Source organism: Odocoileus virginianus, chromosome 6, assembly GCF_023699985.2.
Source record: "Odocoileus virginianus isolate 20LAN1187 ecotype Illinois chromosome 6, Ovbor_1.2, whole genome shotgun sequence".
NCBI lineage: Eukaryota > Metazoa > Chordata > Mammalia > Artiodactyla > Cervidae > Odocoileus > Odocoileus virginianus.
The window spans coordinates 16,875,758-16,897,424 of record NC_069679.1 but is presented as its reverse complement, the minus strand read 5'-3'; the positions used below and the strand labels follow the sequence as shown (position 1 = coordinate 16,897,424).

At 44.8% G+C, this 21,667-nt stretch overlaps 1 protein-coding gene across 4 annotated transcripts in view; it reads right to left on the bottom strand.

Annotated features, from left to right (window-relative positions):
- The window catches only part of TEP1 (telomerase associated protein 1), a 46,804-nt gene that overhangs the window by 18,488 nt on the left and 6,649 nt on the right, over positions 1 to 21,667 (bottom strand). For all 4 annotated transcript variants that reach the window (XR_011488208.1, XM_070468919.1, XM_070468920.1 and 1 more), the window contains exons 2-20: positions 16,417 to 17,177; positions 15,105 to 15,287; positions 14,677 to 14,811; positions 13,582 to 13,743; positions 13,039 to 13,200; positions 12,647 to 12,721; positions 11,073 to 11,197; positions 10,735 to 10,892; positions 8,200 to 8,309; positions 7,754 to 7,844; positions 7,341 to 7,527; positions 5,396 to 5,564; positions 4,761 to 4,919; positions 4,515 to 4,592; positions 3,106 to 3,233; positions 2,716 to 2,775; positions 1,651 to 1,809; positions 511 to 687; positions 217 to 337 (exon numbers count right to left, since the gene is read on the bottom strand). Coding sequence is in view for 3 of the 4 variants with exons in the window: in XM_070468919.1 (XP_070325020.1) it covers positions 217 to 337; positions 511 to 687; positions 1,651 to 1,809; positions 2,716 to 2,775; positions 3,106 to 3,233; positions 4,515 to 4,592; positions 4,761 to 4,919; positions 5,396 to 5,564; positions 7,341 to 7,527; positions 7,754 to 7,844; positions 8,200 to 8,309; positions 10,735 to 10,892; positions 11,073 to 11,197; positions 12,647 to 12,721; positions 13,039 to 13,200; positions 13,582 to 13,743; positions 14,677 to 14,811; positions 15,105 to 15,287; positions 16,417 to 17,163 (3,186 nt within the window). In the remaining variant the exon portion in view is untranslated. The remainder of the gene's footprint in view (positions 1 to 216; positions 338 to 510; positions 688 to 1,650; positions 1,810 to 2,715; positions 2,776 to 3,105; positions 3,234 to 4,514; positions 4,593 to 4,760; positions 4,920 to 5,395; positions 5,565 to 7,340; positions 7,528 to 7,753; positions 7,845 to 8,199; positions 8,310 to 10,734; positions 10,893 to 11,072; positions 11,198 to 12,646; positions 12,722 to 13,038; positions 13,201 to 13,581; positions 13,744 to 14,676; positions 14,812 to 15,104; positions 15,288 to 16,416; positions 17,178 to 21,667) is intronic.

The window sequence follows — 21,667 nt, the reverse complement described above, 5'->3', positions numbered from 1 at the left end:
ATGGCAAAGCCTAATCAGACCTACTGCCTACCTCTCACATCCTGTGGCCAACCCAGAGGTATTTCCCAAAGGAATTCCCTCATCTAGGACTTGGTCACTCACAGAACCTTCTGCCTGTGTTTCACTTCAAGTCTCAAGGATCTGCCTGTGCAGAGTCCCGGGGTTCGAGACACACCGTGGCTTCTCCCACCCATACCCTAACCACGTCTGTCTTACCCAGCGGAAGTGAGGATGGTCAGGGAGGCTGTAGTTGGGGGGAACATAGCCATAGCGGGAGCCCAGGATCCCCACAAACAGCTGTGAGTTCTCCACCTCCCCGAGGCACACTTCCAGCTGTCTGCAGGAAGGTTATGGAAGCACTGTGTCAGGGAGAGGGGGCCCGGCTCACATCCCATAGCATCCAAAGAGCACCTCTGGCCCACAGCCCTCAGCCATCCTTGCAGCCCCAGCCCTGCCGCCACTCAAGCCCCTCATCTCCAACCCAGCCCCTCTTCTCAGCGGCTGCCACACCTGTTCCGACGGGTCTCCTCCTCTGTGATGCCCCAGCGCAGGTCGATGGCATGAAGGCTGATCCGGTAGGGGGCCGCTCTGGCCTGCAGTGCCGGCAGCAGGGACCTCAGCAGCAGGTCCCGCTCCCCATGCATGTCCCGGAAAGTGGAGGAAATGAAAAGCCGGATGCTTCGCCATCTGCCAGTAAACCAGGGGTCAGCCTCACAGCCCATAGACAGGGCTGTGACCACCCCTCACCCTGCTGAGCCAAGTACAACAGATGGCAGGGGTTATCCAACCGGCCTCCAGAAAATAACAGACTTGTAACCTTAAATGCAGAGCCTGGAAATTAAATCCCACTGGCTATTCCTCATGTACCCCTCCTGTGTCAGCAATGATTATTATGCATCTACTATCCTGCCCATGAAATGGGCCCAAGTTGCACTGAGAGGTAAACACAATCATTCTCTCCATTTTACTCATCAAGAAACTACAGCTTAAACTTCCCTGGTGCCCTAGTGGTTAAAAATCTGCCTGCAGGGGACACAGGTTCAATCTCTGGTCTGGGATGATTCCACATGTCATGGGGCAACTAAGCTTGTATGCCGCAACTACTGAGCCCATGCTCCAAAGTCCATAAGCCGCAGCTACAGAGCCCACACACCACAACTACTAAAGCATGTGGGCCTCAAGTCCGTGCTCCACAACAAGAGAAGCCACCACAATGAGAAGCCTGCATACAGCCACTAGAGAATGGCCGCACTAGCTGCAACGAGAGAAAGCCCATACCCAGCAAGGAAAAAACCCAGTGCAACCAAAAAGAAATAAATGAAAAATACTACAGCTTAAGACATCAAGCAACTAGCCCAAACTTCAGCTACTATCTGGCAAAGCTAGGATGAGAAAGCCATGGCCCAGACCTCTAAGCCCTCTGTCTGAACCCTGGTGCCTGCTGCCCACCTCACCTTCTAACCCCCGTTCCCTAGTACAGTAAGGGGCATGCTCACCACCTGTGTTAGACAAACCCCTGCCTGGGAAGAGGAAATGCTCCTCAGCAAAAAGAACAAGAAGCATCTCAACAGACAGAATTTGTCACTTGAGTTTCTCTAGGTTTCGACTAAAGCCCCTCCCAGTTCACAAAGGCATAAAAAACAGACTGACCCAAGCTGGGAAACAGGGGCCAAGGGGCTTGGAGTATTCTCTTCCAGTGGCTGGAGAGACTGGACCCCTGTCTTCCCTGGGGGTGGTGGAATCTTGAATATTTTGTCCATTTGGCCTACATGTTCTAGAAGCCGGGAGGCCCCACGCTCTGCAATGAACCTGAAATAAAGGGTGACAAAATAAATGAGAACAAAATAGCAGAGTGAGAGGGAATCAGGAAGGTCTTCCAAGGGGGCAAGGGACAAAGATATGGCTAAATTAGGTCAACCAGTTAAATGGAGTTTCTTAGGAAGATTACCATAAAAAGTAAACATAGATTTAAAATAAGGAAGGAAGCAGAACCAGAGGAAAAAGGGAACAGAGAAGAAACCCAGATATAGTCCCTTCTGTGTGCATGGTTAACACAGGCTTTCTGGTGGACCAGAGGCAACTGGGCTGAATGAAGGTGTAAAGATTAAAGCTGATCAGCTCGGGGCTTGATTAGCTCTGTACCAGCCATGAAAGCTCCCTGGGGAGCGAGGAGCATGAGGCTTCCTAACAGGGGGCAATGGGTGGCATCCAAAGGAATTGGCAGAGGAGAAAACAAATAAATGGGAAGCCTCATAGTGCAGAGAAAAACAAAGAACAAAGATTTCTGTAGATCAGGCATAAATAAATAAAGATAACATGGCATCTCCTCTGAAATGGAATGGAACAGAGGCCTCAGAGAATGAATGGAAATGATGGGACCAACTCCTGAGTGGTACCCTTAAAAGCAAACAGTACAATCTCCTATATTACCTTTTCTCATTTCCTACTAGATTAATACAAAAATGATGGCTGGAACTGTAGCAGCCATCTTGAACTATGAAATAGAAGAAGAGTATTTGAAAATGGTAGAGCAACAGACAGAAGATGACCAGGTACCTGTAATATTATGTTGCTGCCATGCCTAGACAGCTGTAAAAGCAGAATAATCTTTTACCTTGCTTAAAAATAGAAGTGGTTAGAGCTGAAGCTACAGATAATCTCTAAAAGATGTTCTAACAAAGCCCCCAACCTCTCCAATGTCCATGCTATACTTACTTCAGTATCCCATCAGTACAGCCTGAGAGTGTCACATCATTGGGATTCAAATCAGTACTTCTGGCAAAGAAAGAAGTCACTAGCAGTCAGAAACAGTGCCGAGAACACAGAGTCACTGCCCCCTAACACCCTAGGATGGACCACCACCCCCACCTCTGCACCTTTAATAGGGTTCTGTGCCAGGCTAGAACTGGGGTGGACCATCACAAAGGGGTACAGAGCCAGGCTGAAGACTTCAGAGAAGGTTCTAGCACTAGAAGTGCAACAAAGTTAAGAGGCAGAAATGGGGAGGCACCTGGCGAGTGGGAGTATCCCAAGCTTTAGTAGGGACAGACAGGAAATATGGATCACTATCTGCTGGCACTGAGCAAGGAACACGAGCACCCTTACAGGTAACTTGCCCTTAGGAGAACACCAACAAAGAGGCACTTGGGATTCACATGTTTCCAGAAAAGCTGTTTGGCTGCATTTATCAGTTTCTCATTTGTAGTTCGGCCGAAGACAATGACCCTGTCCACCTGTAAGATGAAAGGGGAAGGGCTGAGACCAGGGAGGTGCCAAAGAGCTCAGGATATCAACAGACAAGATCTCTGAGGGCAGAGGAACTAGGAGAACTCTGAGGTGGGTGTAAATGGCCTTTCTGGAGAGTACTTAGGGTGGGAAAAGTCATTTCACCCTGACTTGAAGAGCATCAAAGTGGAGTTAGGGGTTGCCAAGATATGAAAGCAACCTAAGTGCCCATCAACAGATGAATGGATAAAGAAGATGTGATACACACACACACAGACACACACACACACACACACACACACACACACACACACACACAGGAATACTACTCAGCCATAAGAAAGAAGGAAAATTGGCCATTTGCAGCAACATGGGTAGACTTAGAGGGCATTGTGCTAAATGAAATAAGTCAGACAGAACAAAGACAAATACTATATGGTACCACTTATGTGTGGAATCTGAAAAATACAACAAATTTGAGAATAAAACAATAAAGAAGCAAACTCACACATATGAAGAACAAACTAGTGGTTACCGGTGGTGGGCAATATGGGGATGGGGGGTGGGAGATAGAAAGTACTGGGTGTAAGAACGGCTCAAGGATGTATTGTACAACATGGCGACTATAGTCAATATTTTATAACAACTGTACTTGGATTGTAACCTTTAAAAATTATATTAAATTTTTAACAAAAATAAAGTGGAGTTTGGGATAAGGGCAGTGTGTAGCTGGCACATTTAGGCTCACAAGAGCTGATTGTCAAACTTATAGGAATTCTGTGAGCCAGCTGTTAAATATAGCCACCATTAAATATTAAATTGCATAAGCTCACAGTCAAGTAAATTACATTGAAAACAAAGGTAATAAATACTAAAACATCATCACTTCCTAATTATTTTACCACATTTTATCATTAAATACTTGACCTTATTTACATCCATGCTATATATATTATAGAATTACTAAATAAAGGTGTGCTACTGAGCAACTCTTTCTAACTCTGTGGTCAATGAAAAATGTTGGTAGTTTGAAATCAGTCATGGAAGGAGTATTTACACCATGGAAATTAGCAAAAGCTATTAACCAAGATTGATTTTTTCTAGACTGCTATTGGAGGCAAATATCTACCAGCATAAAAAAAATATTTACCAGCATACCACTGAGTAGGGGGTTGCAGTCAGCAGCGTATTGTGCATAGGTTGCAAAGAAGCTTTGAAAAATGAGATACATCCGTGTGGAGGAAAATGTGGAGGAAGGGAGGGTTTCTCAGGGAAGGGGCAGTACTCACAGGGACCCTTCGGGTAGCCAGAGACAGCAAGTGCTTCCCCAAAGTAGTCAGGGACTGTTCACAGTTTTCATCTGACTTCTGAAGGAAGAAACTCATGTCATGAAGTTGCACGGGAGATGGTCAGTAAACAACAAGTACTGTAGTCTGCTAATCAGAACTGAGTCGATCCGAGCCTTTCCTGAAGTTAGCTGTTCCCAGGCCTCTGCCTGGTTATGCAGTTTTGCAAGGTGGAGGTGAGTGTCTGACCTGGACTTGAGCTTGGAGCTCGGTGGCAGTTTTCAGGATGCCTTCTTCTGCCTTAATCACAGCAGTCTTCACAATGCCCCCTCCACACAGCAAAAGCTCCACCTGCTCCGTCCGTACCATCATCATCGCAATCAACAGCAGCACATAGTTCAGAGGGGGCTGATTGGACAAGCATCAGGGTGAAATAGGCTCCCTTATTTTAGAATCCACTTTGCCCACGCAAATTTGGAGGCCAAATGTCTCCACTGGTTAGGGAAAAGTGGACAAAGTCCCCCAACTGAGATAGTTTCAAGAACTTCTCTGGTGGTCCAGTGGCGGACTCCACGCTCCCAATTCAGGGGATCCGGGTTTGATCCCTGGTCAGGGAATTAGATCCCACATACCGCAACTAAAGAGCCTGCATGCCACAACTAAGGCCTGGCACAGCCACATAAGTAAACAGGGGATCTTCCCAACTCAGGGATAGAACCGGGGTCTCCCACATTCCAGGCAGATGCTTTAACCTCTGAGCCACCAGGGAATAAATGAATACTATAATACCACCACAAATAAATGAATACTCCCCCCATAAAAATAGAAGGGCTTCGCAGGTGACTCGGGGTAAAGAATCCACCTGCCAAGCAGGAGTGTCTTACCCCTTGTGGGTTGCTCTTGGGAAGGATTCTGTCTGCACTGGCATCTGTCAGATAGACCAGCAGGGTGCGGCCTGGCAGCGGGGGCAGGCTGTGTTTGACGGAGAGGTTCACAGCTGTCTCCAGGGCCTGTCGATACCGAGCCAGCATCTCTCGGTCACATTTCCACTGTCTGCAGGCAGGAAAGAAACAGACGGAGGGGTCAGGGGCTTCTCTGTTTGCCACTTGGAGGCAGACAGGAAGGTGAGAACTTGCCACTCAAGTGAAGTCTCCACCTGTCCACAGCCCATCTCCAGTGTCAATAGAAGAAACAGGGACAGAACTTCTCTCAGCCCCACTCTACAGGACTCTGCTAATCCATCCCATGGAGTAGACCCACTCTTGGACACTGCTTGCCATGCTTACCACATCAATCCATATTTGCTTCATGAGGCAAGATTTAACCGCACCTTTTTTGAGGGGTGGGGGCTGTGCAGGGCAGTTTTGGATATATGAGTTGCCTAACCAGGGATAAAACCGGCCCCAGTAGTCAGAGTACCAGGGAATTTCCAACTGCTGCTTATTTTTAAATTGTAATTTGAAGAACAAACACTAGCTTCTTACTCTGAAAAATGGTAATTAAAGGAAAAAGAGACATTCATCCCACCTTTCCAAGACAACCTCTATTTCAAAGTAACTAAATAGCTTTAGTTCATGAGGGTGGTTCTTTTCAGAGCTCCAGCTAGTAAATATGGGAAATGATAGAAAATATATCATATTATTTGGCATTTGTTTTTAAAAACATCTTCAAAAAAAAAGAAGAGAGGGATCATGAAACAAAGGCTGGTAAAATCTTGATTTTTCACTGAATGGGAGTCCATTATGTTATTTTCATTACTTGTGTACATGTTTAAATTTTTTCATCATTTTTTTTAATCTAGAGAAGCCAGCAGTCTCTACCATTGTCTATCCAGTAGAAATAAATTACAATTAATGAAATGAAATTGAAATTATACATGTAAGGTTTTCTAGTACCCACATTTTAAAAAGTAAAAAGAAACAGGGAAGATTAATATCACATTTAATTTAGTCTAATGTATATATGTACATATATATGTATATATGTATTTTTCACTTAAACATGTTAATACAAAAATTAAAAATGAGATATTTTGTACCCTTCTTCACACTGCCCTCAAAATCCAGCACATCTCAGTTCCCACTAGTCATGTTTCAAGTGCTCAAGAGCCACAGGTGGCTGGTCGCTACCAAACTGACCAGCAAAGACATACTGTTAGAACTGCACCCTCAGCTTAATTCTTTAATGGCCCTGTGTTCAGCCACTGATCTACTGATTCAGGCGAGTCCTGGCCACTGAGTCTTATTAGAAGGTTAGATGAGTCCAGCATTCGTCTTGAATGAAAATGAATGAAGACGTATCTAAAAGGACAAAATACTGGGAATACATCAAGCTTACAGAACCGATTTTATACCTATCTTTGAGTCTCCTTGAGGATAACAATCTTTATATGTATCAAAAGAGAAAGGAAAGTGAATGGGTCAGAAAATACACAAAGGAAAGAAACAAAAAGAAAAAGAAACAGATAAGACAGAGAAGAAAAAGAAAAGGATGGACCAGAGCATAGGTAGAGAGGCATTATCACGTACAAAGAGGAAGGGAAATGCTACATAGGCTGACAGAGTTCACAGAAACCAATAAGGCAACCACAGATAATAGAGTGGAGGCCAAACACTGATTTTGTTTCACGATCTCTCTACAGGACAAAGTTAAAGACAAGGTTTTCTGTGCCAAAGACGATTGGAAACAGTCAAATCACAGCCACTGGGATGATTGACAAGCATGTCTTCACAGAATAAAAGCTGGGGTTTCCAGATGACTTCCAAGCACTTTTAGGGTGCCTCTGATGCCCACCCTTTGCTCCCAGATAGCACATGCTCACGCACACACCTGGCCCTGTGTATTTCCAGCTTCTTCCGCTTGAGCTGCTCATAGATCACAGGGATCATCATCGCTGTTCGAAGCTCCCGACGGCTTGGCTGGCGAAACTTCCAGGAATAGGCATGCTTCTTGCCATATTTTGTGTTTTTAATTATTATCCGCTTTATCAGTTGTGTGTTGGAAGGAAATGGCAACTCTGGGTGGCAACAGGTAAGTATCTGAGTTAGGCAGCTTCTATTCCCTCCTCTTATCTTCCCATCAATGCTGTCTTGAGTCCTGACCCTTGGGGCCGGCCAGTGTCTGACCTCTGCCCACCCCATACACTGAGAGTGGAAAGTAAGAGGCTGAAAATACCAGTGCTGCTAGCTCATCTGTTCTCAGACATGAGAGACAAACAGGAGTTGGGAGAAGAGAGATATTACCTTTCTTTTCAAGTTGAGCCTCAAGGTCATTGATGGAATCATGAGCATTAAGGAATCTGAATGGAAACTGCCGACTGTGAATCACCGTCTTCTGCAAAGCAAGAGAAGGGTCATGAGCAGAGGACCAAGAGGGATGGGGAGCATCAGAGGCTTCAGGGGCCAGGAAGATGAGATAACCCCTCTATTAGATCTGTAAGAAGGTGGGAAAAGATAAAATAGATATTAGACAAAGGTAGAAAAGAATAGATGTCCTGAGAGACTGTGAGGAAAGAAAAGAGAGGAAGTAACAGAAGATTCCCTGTTTCTCTTATATCAGACTCCCTCCAAAGTGAGTTAAATCACAGAAATGATCTCAGAAAATAAAAAGGGAAGTTCTCAAACAGCAGAGTGGCTATGACCTTCCCTAGCCACTCAGAGGAGCCTGGCTCCCCGCCCCTCACACGTACAGCATGCTGGAGTCTCTGGAGCACAAGCTCATGGTGACGGGCGCTGATTCCAACCCGCAGTAGATTGCGCAGGTTCCGAAGCATGGCCATGAAGGGAAGTTTCCCACTGTCTGCCGAAGGTGAGCCATAGGGTGACAAAAGCAAACAGAGGATGAATAAGAGAGGTCAGAGACCAGAGCAAGATGAGCAGAGGCCAGGTAGAATATTCACGTTAGAGGAAATGAGGTACTAATACGTGATCTATTGTACACAAAAAGTTTTAAAGGCCTGGAAAGATAAAAATTGGGTTGCTGGATCTTGGAGCAAAATCTGTACATTTATGGAATTAGCTATTTCAACAAACAACTTAGGTCATCACTTTGTTGGCTCCAGTCCTGAGACTGGGCTCAACTGGCAAAATACATTCTCTACAGTAATGATTTCCAAACTTTTTAAATGGCTAAAAGAGAAATTTCAAAGTGTAATCTTATAAATTATATACATGGAGTACTATCAACCATGTAACATGGACTAAGTGATTACAGGGGTTCAATCTGTATAGTAAATATTGGAAACACTCTTTAGATAAAGGTAGACATAAATAGGAGGTGTGATATTTTTTCTGGGGACCCCCCCAAAACACACTCAGACCACATTACAGCCCTGGCCTATGAGGCCCAACCCACATCCCAGTCACTAGCCCTACCATCAACAGCTTTCATTAGGAAAGTGGTGGTACCTTTTTAAAGGTTATCTAAGTCTCATTTGAATTATAGCTAGAAAGCTTTCAGCCTTCTGGAAGTCCTGGGGTTCTCCAGTCATAAGTCTTCTTCTGAGTTAGATTGTGTAAAACAATTAAGTTGTATACACAGTATAAATGATACGTGACGAGTCATGAACTATTGCATCCTTTGTCAACTCATAAGTTTTGCTCAAATGTTGCTATGTATGAAAGATATACTAGATCAATTTGATAAGAAATTAAATTCAATATCATATTGATACACTAGAAAGTAAAATGAATACTCATTCTATAGATGAAGTAGTTCACTGATTTCATTCTAAAAAATTCGTTAATGAGTTACTAATGAGCCTCTGAGGGCTAAAGAGGGATCTGTATATCTAATTATATTTTATCTTATATTTTATACTTTATTTCTTACATTTATCTTCATATCTATATTTATATAATTACAAATTATGTAGTTCCTAAAGTATACAATTTATTAGTACATGTATAAAATTTTTAAAAATACATGTACATATATTCTGGTGTATCCTAAAAATTATTTCTGCAATATATGATCCAGTGGGCTGGAGACCAGTGGATTAGATTATGGGCATTTGTCTCAACCAAGATAAATGGCACAGTTTTAATTTTCAGGGAAAGAGGGAGGAAGTGGAGATTACTAGAATCACCAACACATGCTAGCTGCCATCCAGGTCTCTTTATCCCACTCTACCCAAAGTTGTATCAAATGTTGGGGAAAATATTGTCAAGCATGTGTGTATGTGTGTGTGTGTGTATGTCTTTTTGTGTTTTAATTCTCATGTGATTCTGATATATACACCACCAGTGACAATCACAAAGTGAGAGGAACGATAAGCAGCTGAGCTATTTGGTCTGCCCTGAGTACAATCTATAGATGACAGCTCACAGAAAAAGAAGAGCCAGCTTGGGTTTCTGAAGCTCCAAAATATGAAGTCCATAAAACTCAAACAGCCAGGACTTTCTGGTGGTCCTTTCTACTGGTCCAGTGGATAAGAGTCGAGCTTGCAATGCAGGGGACTCAGGTTCAATCCCTGGTCAGGGAACTAAGATCTCACATGCTGTGGAGCTACCAAGCCTGCATACAACTAGAGAGTCGGTGCAACACAATGAAAGATTCTTCAGGTGCAAGGAAGATCCCGTATACCGTAACTAATACCTGACACAGTCAAATAAATAAAAACAAGCCAAAAAACCTCTCGAGCAGTCAAAAAGTCTACAATCAGATATTTTTTAACTTCCAAAGATGAAGGAGGAAATAAAAGAAAACATGGATTAGAAAGGGCCTTCTATAGTTAAAAATAAAACTAGCAAAAAAACAGATTGAGAGTAACTTGGTCGTCTCCACCTGAATTCTTTTTATCCATGTGGGCAAATTACCTAGAACATCCATGTCCTAAAAATGGGCTTTGGTGGAGATTTCAATGTGCCACGTCCCAGTCCTACTTTGTTTGGATGAGTGACACAGGTATTGACACAGTAATATCAGAGAGAAGGTAATGCTTTTGTCATGTATTGATAAAGGCTTGTATTATATCACCTAATATATCACCCAATCACATCTGAAATTATGACCTACCTATGATGTCAGTGCTATTCAAAGCAGAGGCCACTGGCCACTTTGGTGTGGTCAATGGCAGACCTGTTAAATCCAGTCATTTCCAGTGATGGAAATTCCAAGTGAAAATAACTGCATCATGCCATGGAAACTTCTATTTCAGGGGCCAAAATGTAGAGGCATGAGTGAGGAAGACAGGAAGGGAGTGTGATAGTCAAGGTTACTCTACCGATGAGTTCCTCCCAGACGGTGGCCTTGTTTCCCCGTAAGCTCAGCTCCCGCTCCCAGGTCTCTGGTCGAGCGAGCTTCATTCGCTTCCCGGCTCTGCTAGAATCCCAGGGTCCTGGGAGGTGGCTTCGAGAAAAGGCCTGTAGGTTGGAGGGGTATCTGGAACAGACAAGGGAAAACATCATTTCAAAGGCATCTGAAAATAACTCGGGAAGGAACAGTGAGTCAGTCAAAGCCAGGAAGTCCCAGTTAAGGCCAGGTCTGCTCAAACTCTAAGGACTGGGGCTGTGGGTGTTGAAGAGTCAGGGGGTTATCCAGATGGAGTGTGTGTTTTCTCACCTGCAGCCCAGCAGGGCCTGGACGAGCTGTGCAGGCTCACGGATGTGCAGTCTCTGTACCAACTTCTTCAGGGTGAACCTTTGCTCGCTCTTTTTCTCTGACACTGAACTGTAGGTTGTCTCAAACTGTGGAAACATTCCCAAGTCCCACAGGGGTCATTCAATCTAAGACCATGGTCATTTTCTTCAGAAAAAAAAAAAAAAAACAAGACCACCCAATACCTAGATTTGGCAAAGAATAGGACTAAAGAGTAAAACTCTTCAGTGGTACGAGCTTCTGAGCAGGTGTGTGGGGTCGTGTGTTTCATCTACACAAGGTTGGACTATCAACGGTTAACAATGGATGAATGGCTTGTAAAAAGCAAGATGAGGATTGAAAAAACAGAGAATAGCTGGTTCTTAGAGGGAGAGAGAGGGAAAGCAGCTCTTCTTTAAATCATTGATGGGCTTCCCTGGTGGTCCAGTGGTTAAGACTCCGTGCCACTGCAGGAGGCATGGGTTCAATCCCTGGTTGGGGAACAATGTCTGAGACCTGGATGATGCAACTGGAGCACAATGGAAGCTGTGAGAAGTTAAAAAATGAAAGAAGCTGGCTTTCAGAATCTTCCATGGTAGAAAAGTTAAGTTTGGGATATATTAATAGGATGAAAAGACCAGTCGACCAACTGAGGATGTGTTTTCTTGTAATACTAATATATTTTCCCAATAATCTTATTTTAATGATGATGATATCATCGTTCAGATTGAGGTATTGTTAGAAATCCTTTAAGTACAGTAACTGATTTAGTTAGTCCTCACAAAAAACCCAAAGAAGTAGGTCCTGCTATTATCCGATCCATTTTATATGTGAGGAAAATGAGGCAAAAGAAGGTAAGTCATTTGACCAAGCTTGCATAGCCAGCAGGTAAGGAGTGGGGATGGGGTGGGATTCAAAACTAGGTGGTCTGGACACAGATTCTATGCTCTTAACCACTAAGTGTGTGTGTGTGCACATGCTAAGTCACTTCAGTCGTGTCCAACCCCTCGTGACCCTATGGCGACCGTAGCCCACCAGGCTCCTCTGTCCATGGGGTACTCCAGGCAAAAGTACTGGAGTGGGCTGCCATGCCCTCCTCCAGGAGATCTTCCCAACCCCAGGACTGAACCTGCATCTCTTATGTCTCCTGCATTGGCAGGTGGTTTTTTACTACTAGCGCCACCTGGGAAGCCCTAACCACTAAGACTAGTGCCTAATTTGTTATTAAAGTAAAAAAGAAAATAAAAATTTTTTATTTGGCTCATTTTTTTTTAATTCCTATGGAAGGTGGAGATTTCATAACGTTTTTAACTCATTTATCCAGCTGGACATGACATCTGTCGGTAAAGAATGATGTCAAGGAGAGCAAAATGGAAACAAAAGGAGCATTTCCCAGTGTTCTCAAAGCCCTAAAATCACAGCTGAGGATTCCAAGGACACTGGCATGTGCCTACTACACCCACTACTAGTATTTCTAGACCAAATGGAATTCCATTTCTAAATATTAGTTGAGAAAAGATGGTACGTGTACATGTAGAACCCCAGAAAAAGGCACTCACCATCCTCTGTTCATCTCGAATAGGCCAAGCGAACCTTGGCAAATAGGTCTGCGTCTCAGAAAATGTATGTTCCTTCTGTAAGGACAGAAGAAACCGTTTCAAAAAGGGAAGGGATGGTTGTCCCTAGATAGACTCATTCCAATAGCCCATCTCTATCATAAAGTACACAGCTGGGAAAGAGGCGGGCTCTGCTCTCTGCTGCCTGAGCTCCACTCAGCTCCTCTGCATTTCTCGGCCTCCCTCTGTTCCTGGTGGTAGAAGCATGTCAGCTGTTTAAAGGAGGTGGCAGGCGGCGGGGGGTGGAATCAGTGTGTTCCCTCCCCCCACCCCTGCCAACTTTATGGGGAAAAGGGGGCAGGCTGTGAATGACCAGGGTTGAGGCAGGGACTGACTGGAGGGCGGGGTGGTCGTCGGGGGCGCCGCTTGGCTCGGTGCTTCCGAGGGTTGTACTTAGCCAGCTGGTACTCATCAAACTGGGAAAACTTGTCCCTCATCGCAGCACGCAGGCAGGCAGGCAGGGGCGCGAGACAGTCCTCCCGTTCTCGACACAGGAGCTGTCAGAGAGATGAAAAACCATCAGGGGTGAGACCACTTCATGGGGTTCAGTGACAGCACGGATAGAAAGTCCCCAGCCTCAGCTCGACAACGACAATTTCTGTGGTCCTGGACCTGTCGGCAGACTTCTCAGAGTCTCCTTCTCTTCACTGTAAACACAAGGTCCAGAGTAACACCAATGTTTCTCAAACTCTGTCCAGCCCTTCTCAATCACGCCCTCCCTGTTGGGCAACCCAGCCTGGTACCGCAAGAAACTGTCCTGTCTGGGCACCAGGCTTGAGACGGCAGGTCAAAGTGTCTGAGAGTTTTCTCCAGGGATGCAGTGAGCAAAGGAAAGGGAACCAAGTGGAAATCCAAGCTCAGGAAACTGAACGCCATACCTGGTAGAACCTGGCCACCTGGATCCAATCGGAAGGCAACTGGACGATGGCACAGAAGTACCGTCGCAGGTAGGGGCGGCAGAGTGGCAGGAAGGCAGCAATGGCCAAGACTTTGTTGGCCACATCCCGGACATTCAGCTGCTGCCTGGCGTACAGAGATGCCTAGGGAACAGGGTAGGTAGCACTGGCCTCTCAGCCACCTCTTCATAGCATCGTGCCATAAACTAACTTCCTTATCTAACCTGCCTGCATAAAACCTTTCCTGAGCCCTCCATATTGCCTATAAAGTCCAAGCTTCTTGGCTTGGCATTCTACATGCTCCATAATCCAGCCCTTATTCACCAGTCTTCTCCTAAGTCTACATACCCCGACTTAAGAGCCTTTACCCCTTTCCCTCTTTGGAGGGCTTCTGGTGGTCGAGACGGTAAAGAAATTGCCTGCAATGCAGGAGACCCAGGTTTGATCCCTGGGTCGAGAAGACCCCCTGGAGCAGGGAATGGCAACCCACTCCAGTATTCTTGCCTGAGAATTCCATGGGCAGAGGAGCCTGGAGGGCTACAGTCTATGGGATCGCAAAGATTGGACATGACTGAGTGACTAATACTTTCACTTTCACTTCCCCTCTTTGGAAGACCTCTCACTTTTCAAACTGCTGATTTATCCTTCCATCTTCCAAAGTCTCATAGGAAATATTTTCCCCCTCTTCTCTGCTTCTGAGACATTTGCTATCTACTACTCCATTTGTATTTACATAATATCTGGGATTGCTTTTGCTTCCCTAACAATACCACACATGCCCTAAGAGCCAGATATAAGTTTCATTATCTTTTGGTATAGCTCTCAAGACACTGTGTATTTAGCCTGTGTACTTACTAAATAAACAAACCCTAGTATACTCTCTCAATCCTCTCTTCCCCTACTCCTCAGAGAACCCTAGGGACTGGGCCTCAGGCTCACCCCGAGATCCTACTGTCTTCCTAAGTAACGCTCCTCCTGCCCCTAATACAAAGCTGCCCACCATCCCTCTCATACACCATAACCAAATTCCCTTCCTCCTAGCTTCCCACTCCCATCCCTTCCTTCACGTCACAATACCTTGAGGATAAATTCAGGCTCAAAGTGGGCAACTTCGCCACAGACTTTGAGGAGGAAAGCCTGGGTAGAGTACGCTGCATCATCTGTGTTTACATTTGCCACCAGCGAGGAACACAGAAAGCTCATGAGAACCATCTGGGATTTGAGAAAGAGAGGGAAGAGAGGGAGGAAAGGGGTCAGAAGGACCAACTTGAGCATCCACTCAGGCCAACTTACAAAGTCAAAGACAGAGAGAAAGAACCCAGATTCAGGAAGATGTTTTGTCTGGCTAAGAGGTCTGAAAAGAGGATTAGCAAGTGAAACACCAGAGCTCCTGCCCCTTCTTTCCATGGAGGGGATCTGGATCAGCCTTTGGCGACCATTGGTCTCAGCTTCCCCATGCCCTCCCCTCCACCACCACCAACCTCTCCCAGCTCCGCAACTTTTACCTTCACTTCCTGAAAGTCCTGTTCAGCAGGCTCAGGTTGAGATTCAGAGCCCCCAAGGGAGAGCTTCAGGGCCAGCTCCTCCTCCTGCTCCTCCTCTCCCAAGCTTAGGCTATAAAAAGGCATCTGAACCTCTGCCCATTCCTTCTCTTCTGGCTTTTTCTCTCCTGAAGATGACCATTGACCCTGGGGATAGTGGCAGTTATTAATCCCAGCACACACCCACAGCCCCTCAAACAGACAGATAGCTGAAAGCAACACCCAGGGCTAGGGAGATCCACATCTACCTTCTAGCACCTAAACTCTCTGCCTTCACACCCCAGCATGGATCTGTCCTATCTGATGGAGTGAGACACAGTGGCACACACACACACACACACACACACCCTTTCCCAAATCAACATTCTGAGTGTTTGCTCAGATGATTCATGATCTGCTTTCATCTTCTTATTGATGTCATAGCCTAGAAGCCTGGGGCCCCTCACAACACATCTTCTAATTGCTATTAAGGTATTATGGAGTTATAAGAAAAAAAGACCAAGTCCCAGATTAATCCCCCAGCAACCGTGATCTTACTCTCTGAGCCTCAGTTTCCTCATCCTCTGCCACCTACCTGATGGGGCTGTTAGAAGATTAAATGGGATGTATATATGAATCTTTGCAAATTGTAAAGCCCTAAATAAATATAAGGTGGCAGTAGCTGTAATCCTGACAATGACCCTATGAGGTGGACTTTCACTGACTTCATCTCAAAGGTGAAGAAATGAAAGCTTCAAAGGGCTAAGAGTCTTGCCCAAAGTTGAGTGGCTTGTAATAATAGGCAGAGATGGGGGAAGGCTCAGATTCACCTTCCCCTCAGTCCAAATCTCAAGTCTCCATAGAAGGAATGTGTGTCTATCGATCCTGACCTGTATACCAAACGTGCTTATACAGATGTATAAGTGGACATGTGTTTGCACATGCACACACAGTGAAGTGGTCCAGGGTACTATAGCTGTATCTCACGCCTTGTAAGATCTCAAAAGCACCTGACTGACTCTGCTATTGCAATATCATGCCAGCTCTCCTCCCAAGCAGAGGCTTTCCAAGAACAAAATCTATTTTTGCTCTATTGTCCAGTATCTCTGAACTATATATGCAGTAAGAGTAATGATGCTGATGAAGACGGCCTTTGGGTAAAAGGCACCTCAGGAAGAGAGTGTGAGGAGAGAGGGTTCACAGATGCAGAACAGAGAGACACTGTGGCACTGAAAGCTAATGACTAGAGCATCTAACACAGATGGCTGCAGTGAAGACAACTGCCTGGAGCGATTACCAGAACTGCTTCCTGAACTCTCTCCGGGGCAGAGATGGTTTTCGAGACCCTGGGGCAGGTCAGAAGGCCTAGTCCCTCAGAGAGGCACTGAGCCCCCGAGGCTTGAGGCTCAGACAGCAGGTGGTTGCTGCTCTTCAGGTTGCACAGATCAGCTTGCGCCAGGTGAGATATCTGGTGATTCGGGAGCAAGGAGCTGATGGACACAGGGCTCTTTAAAATGGTAAGTGTGGCCAGGCACCGGTTCTCCAAGGAGAAGATGTCTGAGTGGGCAGACACATGTCCAGGTGGTTTCTCCAAGGTCTTCAGGTCAGGAAGTGTGGCCAGGCACCGGTTCTCCAAGGAGAGGATGTCTGAGTGGGCAGATACATGCCCGGGTGGTTTCTCCAAGGTCTTCAGGTCAGGAAGTGTGGCCAGGCACCGGTTCTCCAAGGAGAGGATGTCTGAGTGGGCAGATACATGCCCGGGTGGTTTCTCCAAGGTCTTCAGGTCAGGAAGGGTGGCCAGGCACCGGTTCTCCAAGGAGAGGATGTCTGAGTGGGCAGACACATGTCCAGGTGGTTTCTCCAAGGCCTTCAGGTCAGGAAGTGTGGCCAGGCACCGGTTCTCCAAGGAGAGGATGTCTGAGTGAGGAGACACATGCCCAAGTGGTTTCTCCAACATCTTCGGGTCAGGAAGTGTGGCCAGGCACCGGTTCTTCAAGGAAAGGACGTCCATGTGGGTAGACACACACCCATGGAATTTCTCCATGACTGGGGCCCAACCTGTATATACCCAGAAGGAGAGAAAGACAGATGATGAGCAGCTGGCTGTAGTGGGAATGCATGTGTACTGGGACTAAATCTTTCCCATAGTTGTCCTGGTAATGCCAGTGACCTGACGGCAGAGAATGACCAATATTTGTTTTTCTAGGACTTGGTTCATTCCAAGGATGTATTCAGGGAGTATTCAATCCAGAGTATACAGGGAGTATTCTAAGGAGGAGGAGTAGGGAAAAGTTAATGCAGAAGTTTAAGAGTAAGGAATGCTTTAAAAAAAAAAGAAAAAGCAAGGGCTTGAGAGGAAAGGATCATGTCTTCACATGAAGGGGTAAGGAAAACTCTAGAGCTATCGGTATGATCCCAACTTAGCACAGGAGCCAAACTGGTCGTCTAGACTGGATTCTTGGTGAAAGAAAAACAAACATCTTTATCAGGTATCAATACTCACCACCTCTATTGCTTTTTTTCTCCAAAACTCCAGATGTGTTTTTAATGAGCAGCCATGTTTAAAAACCAGACTAGATGATGATCTTTTAGGTTTATCTAGTTTTTCTTTTTCTATTTCATATTCAGTGCTCTCATTTCATTTAGTTTATGTTTTCCAATTTCTCTGTCTCTTCATTTTTTTATTTTTTTTAGTGTTCTTACTCAAGTTTTTATCAAGCATAGTAGAAAAGCCTTTGTATACATATATATAGAGAGAGTATGTGAAATATATATTTAAGAGAACATGAATTTTTTACCTAGCTAAAAAAACTATGACATTTTGATTCTACTTGTTTGACTCAGTATGAATACAGTGCTAGGATTCTAATTTTTTAAAAAAATAGATACAAAGAAGCAAAGGTTTACTGTATAGCACAGGGCACTATATAGTTAATATCTTGTAATAACCTATAATGGAAAATAATCTGAAAAATAATATATGTATATATGTATAACTAATCACCTTGCTGAGCACCTGAAACATTATACGTCAACTATACTTCAATAAAATATATAAATAAAAAATAAAGCAATTTTAAGCAGGAAAAAAAAAAGAAAATACCACATCAACTTCTTGCCTCTTACTCACTCTTTAACCAACTAAATAGAATTCTATCCCCACTAGTTCTCCAAGGCTATCCTCTTAGGTAACTAATGAAATTCTGGTTAATACAAGAATAGACATACCTTGGCCCTTATTTACCTTATCTCTCAAGTAGACTATGACACTGTGATCACTCTCTCACTGAAACTCTCCCTTTGGCTTCCATGGTGCCATCCTGGTTTTCCTCTTAAAACCCTGACCGCACCTCTTGAGGGTTCTTCCTCTGCAATTCCTTGAATACTGATATTCCTTAGAATTCTTTTCTAACCCTTCTATATACTACTTTCTCAAGATGGTCTCACCTACTCTGTTGCTCCAAATAACACTGCTACATTGGCAACTCACATATTTATTCAATGACCCAGGTCTCAGCTGAGCTTCATACTCATTTATCCATTCCCTTGTTGGACATCACCACCTGGATGACCCAAAGGTATCCAATACTCCATAGATCCCAAAAGGATCATTTTTCTACCTCTTCCCAAATCCACTTCCTCTCATTTCCCCCTCTGCTTGCAGGGGTTTGAATAAAATAGGCTTGAGTTTGAATCCTGATGAGAACTTGGACTGGTTCCTTAAACTCTGTGCCACAGTTTCCTCATTGACAAAACTGAAATAAATGCCTACCTCATATAGTTGTACAGGAATAAGTAAAAAAAAATAAATGAAGCACTTAAGAGTAGTGCCTGGAGCTTAAATGCAAGTTGTTGTTATTTATTATTATTATCATCCAATAAACTGCCAAATCCTATTGATTCTACTCCTTCAATATCTCCCAGATCTAATTCTCTGTTCTGCCTGTCACCATCTTTGCTGAAATGCTCCAAACCACATGGCACACAGTGCCGGGAGCCAACACACTAGACCCCACCCATGACAAAGGTCACGAGGAGAAAGCCTGACAGGTAAGGCGGATCAGGTTTTCAGGGATTCCGAAAAGCTGCCCCCCGGCGCTCATCTTAAAGATAACATCTGTCTTTCTGATGCTTGCTTCAATAGACTACTCCCTAATTTCTGTGACACAGGCAGAAGGCCTTCCCCAATCTCTTCCCAAATAAGAATCAATTTAGAACTTTAATCAATAAGTTTCCCGGGTGGTGGTATTTTATGAGATTATCCAGGGTGAAAGGAATGTTTTAATTTAAACTCCTTTGCTGGTATTTTAGTTTGTTTGGCAAATGCGTTTATGCCCTTGGTACTAATATGCATGATTGCTTATAACACCCTAATCATAAAATAACATAAAGAACCTGATCACATAAAGGCCCTAAGAGACATAGAGCCCTTCAGGGAGTGAGGAAGCCTTATTAGAAAACACAAGAAAAATTATTCTAAAAGTAGCTATTGGGTTAACATTTGCTTGCTGTGTTTTTGCTCTTAATGTGCTAAGGTTGTGTTATGGAAACCATTGTTAATATAGTTACAGATCTAGAAAAATAAAAGCTTAGCCCTAGTGTGGTAACAATGAGATGGCTGTTAATTGTCAGCCAGGAGTGCTAGGCAGAGGCTGCCTCACTGAAGCCACAGAGTCTGTATAGGGTAAAATTCAACTGACAACTTCTGCAGAAGGATTAATTTTTGTGTTAACAAGGTTATACTTCTACTCTGTACTGTTGCCCTATGAGACTGCTACCTTTCAGTTAAGGTCACCATAGAAACAGAAAATAGGTTTACATTCACCTGACTTGCATAAAATGTTAACAGGTCCCAAGGCCAGAAGATAATGTACAAGACCCCGTATGCAGAAAACACCCTGGTTTCGTGACGAACAAGCTGATGTAATGTTAAACTATCTTCCCCTTAGAAATGTACTAACTTAGGGTATAAAAGCTACAGTAAAAAATAAAGCATTGCCAGACCCTGCCAGACTCGGCTGCACCCCCCTGTCTGGTCTCTGTCTCTGTCTCTGTCTCTGTCTCTGTCTCTGTCTCTCTCTCTCTCTCTCTCTCTCTCCCTCGCAGACTTGGCCCTATCAAGGCTGGTCTCATGTGTCTTCTCTCGCTGACGCCGTTCATCCTGAGGGTACCCCCTGGATCCTGCCGAGGCTGGACCCTGGCAAGTGGCACCACGAACAGGGAACCCGAGGGTAAGTCTCTCATTGTCCAGTTTTCAGGACGGCTAGGACCCCACTAGGGCGTCGCAGGGCCCCCTGCATAAGACAGGTAGGGTAAGGAAAGTGGGTAGGCTTCAGGTTTTAGAACCCCCTAAGGCGCTACTGGCCCCCCTACATAAGAAAGGTGGGTACATTTCAGGTTCTTTCTTTCTTCTCTAAAATTAAGCCTCTTCCTTTTTTTCCCTTTTTTTCTTCTTCTAATTAGTAACAAAAATGGGTAACAGTGAGTCAAAAGAAAGACAGCTTTTTATTGGAATCATAATGCAACTCCTTAACCGCAGAGGAATTAAAGGTAAAAAGGCCAGTGTTCAGTCCTTTGCTACGTTTGTCCAAGAGCAATGTCCTTGTTTTCCAGGAGAGAGCAGTTCTCTTGAGTTCCCTTACCCTCCTGGCCTCCACCCGGGTGCCCTTTCAAATGAGATCTCTTGCTTTGTCAGCACATGTGTCTCCTTGGCCAGTTCATTTATAAAAGCCCAGTTACAGGCCCTGAAAGGGGTCCCCCTTCCTGCAACTGGTGGGGACTCTTCTTCGCTGAGACTGACATCCTGACCACTCGGGGTACTCAGAGGCCAGCTTGCCTGCCAATGGACCAGACCCAGCAGCCGCAACTGGGACCCTTTTGTGCCTGGTCTCCTCCTGATGCACACAAATGGCCAAACTGCCCCGACTATTAAGGAAAAGAGACTTTATTAACTTCTCTCCCCTTCCCTCTCTCTGTCCTCTCCTTAGCCCTTCCTATCCTTCCCGTTTTTCTAATCCCCCGGTCCTGGACGCAGGAATCTTGTCGAAGGGCCTCAGCTCGATCTGAGGATTGAAGACTGATCACCTCCTCTTGGCAGAGAACTCGAATTCCGGTAGGGCCGAGTTCCAGTCCTCCCTTCTCTGGAAGCCCAGGGAAAAGTCCCGTAACGCCTGGGTATCTGCAGGTGGCAGGAGACGTCTGTAAGGCCACCCCTTTTGCCCCCCCATCCCGCCTCCTCCTCCTTCTTCTTTTCCTTTCCTCCTCTTAAAATCTTTGAAGACATCTGAAGTTCTGTGTCTCTATAGAAGGTTTTCTGAGAGACTGTATTCTTGTATTTAAGGGAATGTCTGATGAGGACTGCCAGGTTTATACGTGTGTGTTTTAACTCTGTGTTCTGTGTTGTGATTTTTGATGGCCAATTTGGTTTTTGTTAGAACTTGATTTTCTTTCCCTGTGCCTTGAGACCAGGGCTCTCAGGAACACTTATCTAGACCATCTCTAAATCCTGAGGGAAAAAGAGAAAAAGCCTTTAAATTTTTTTATTTATT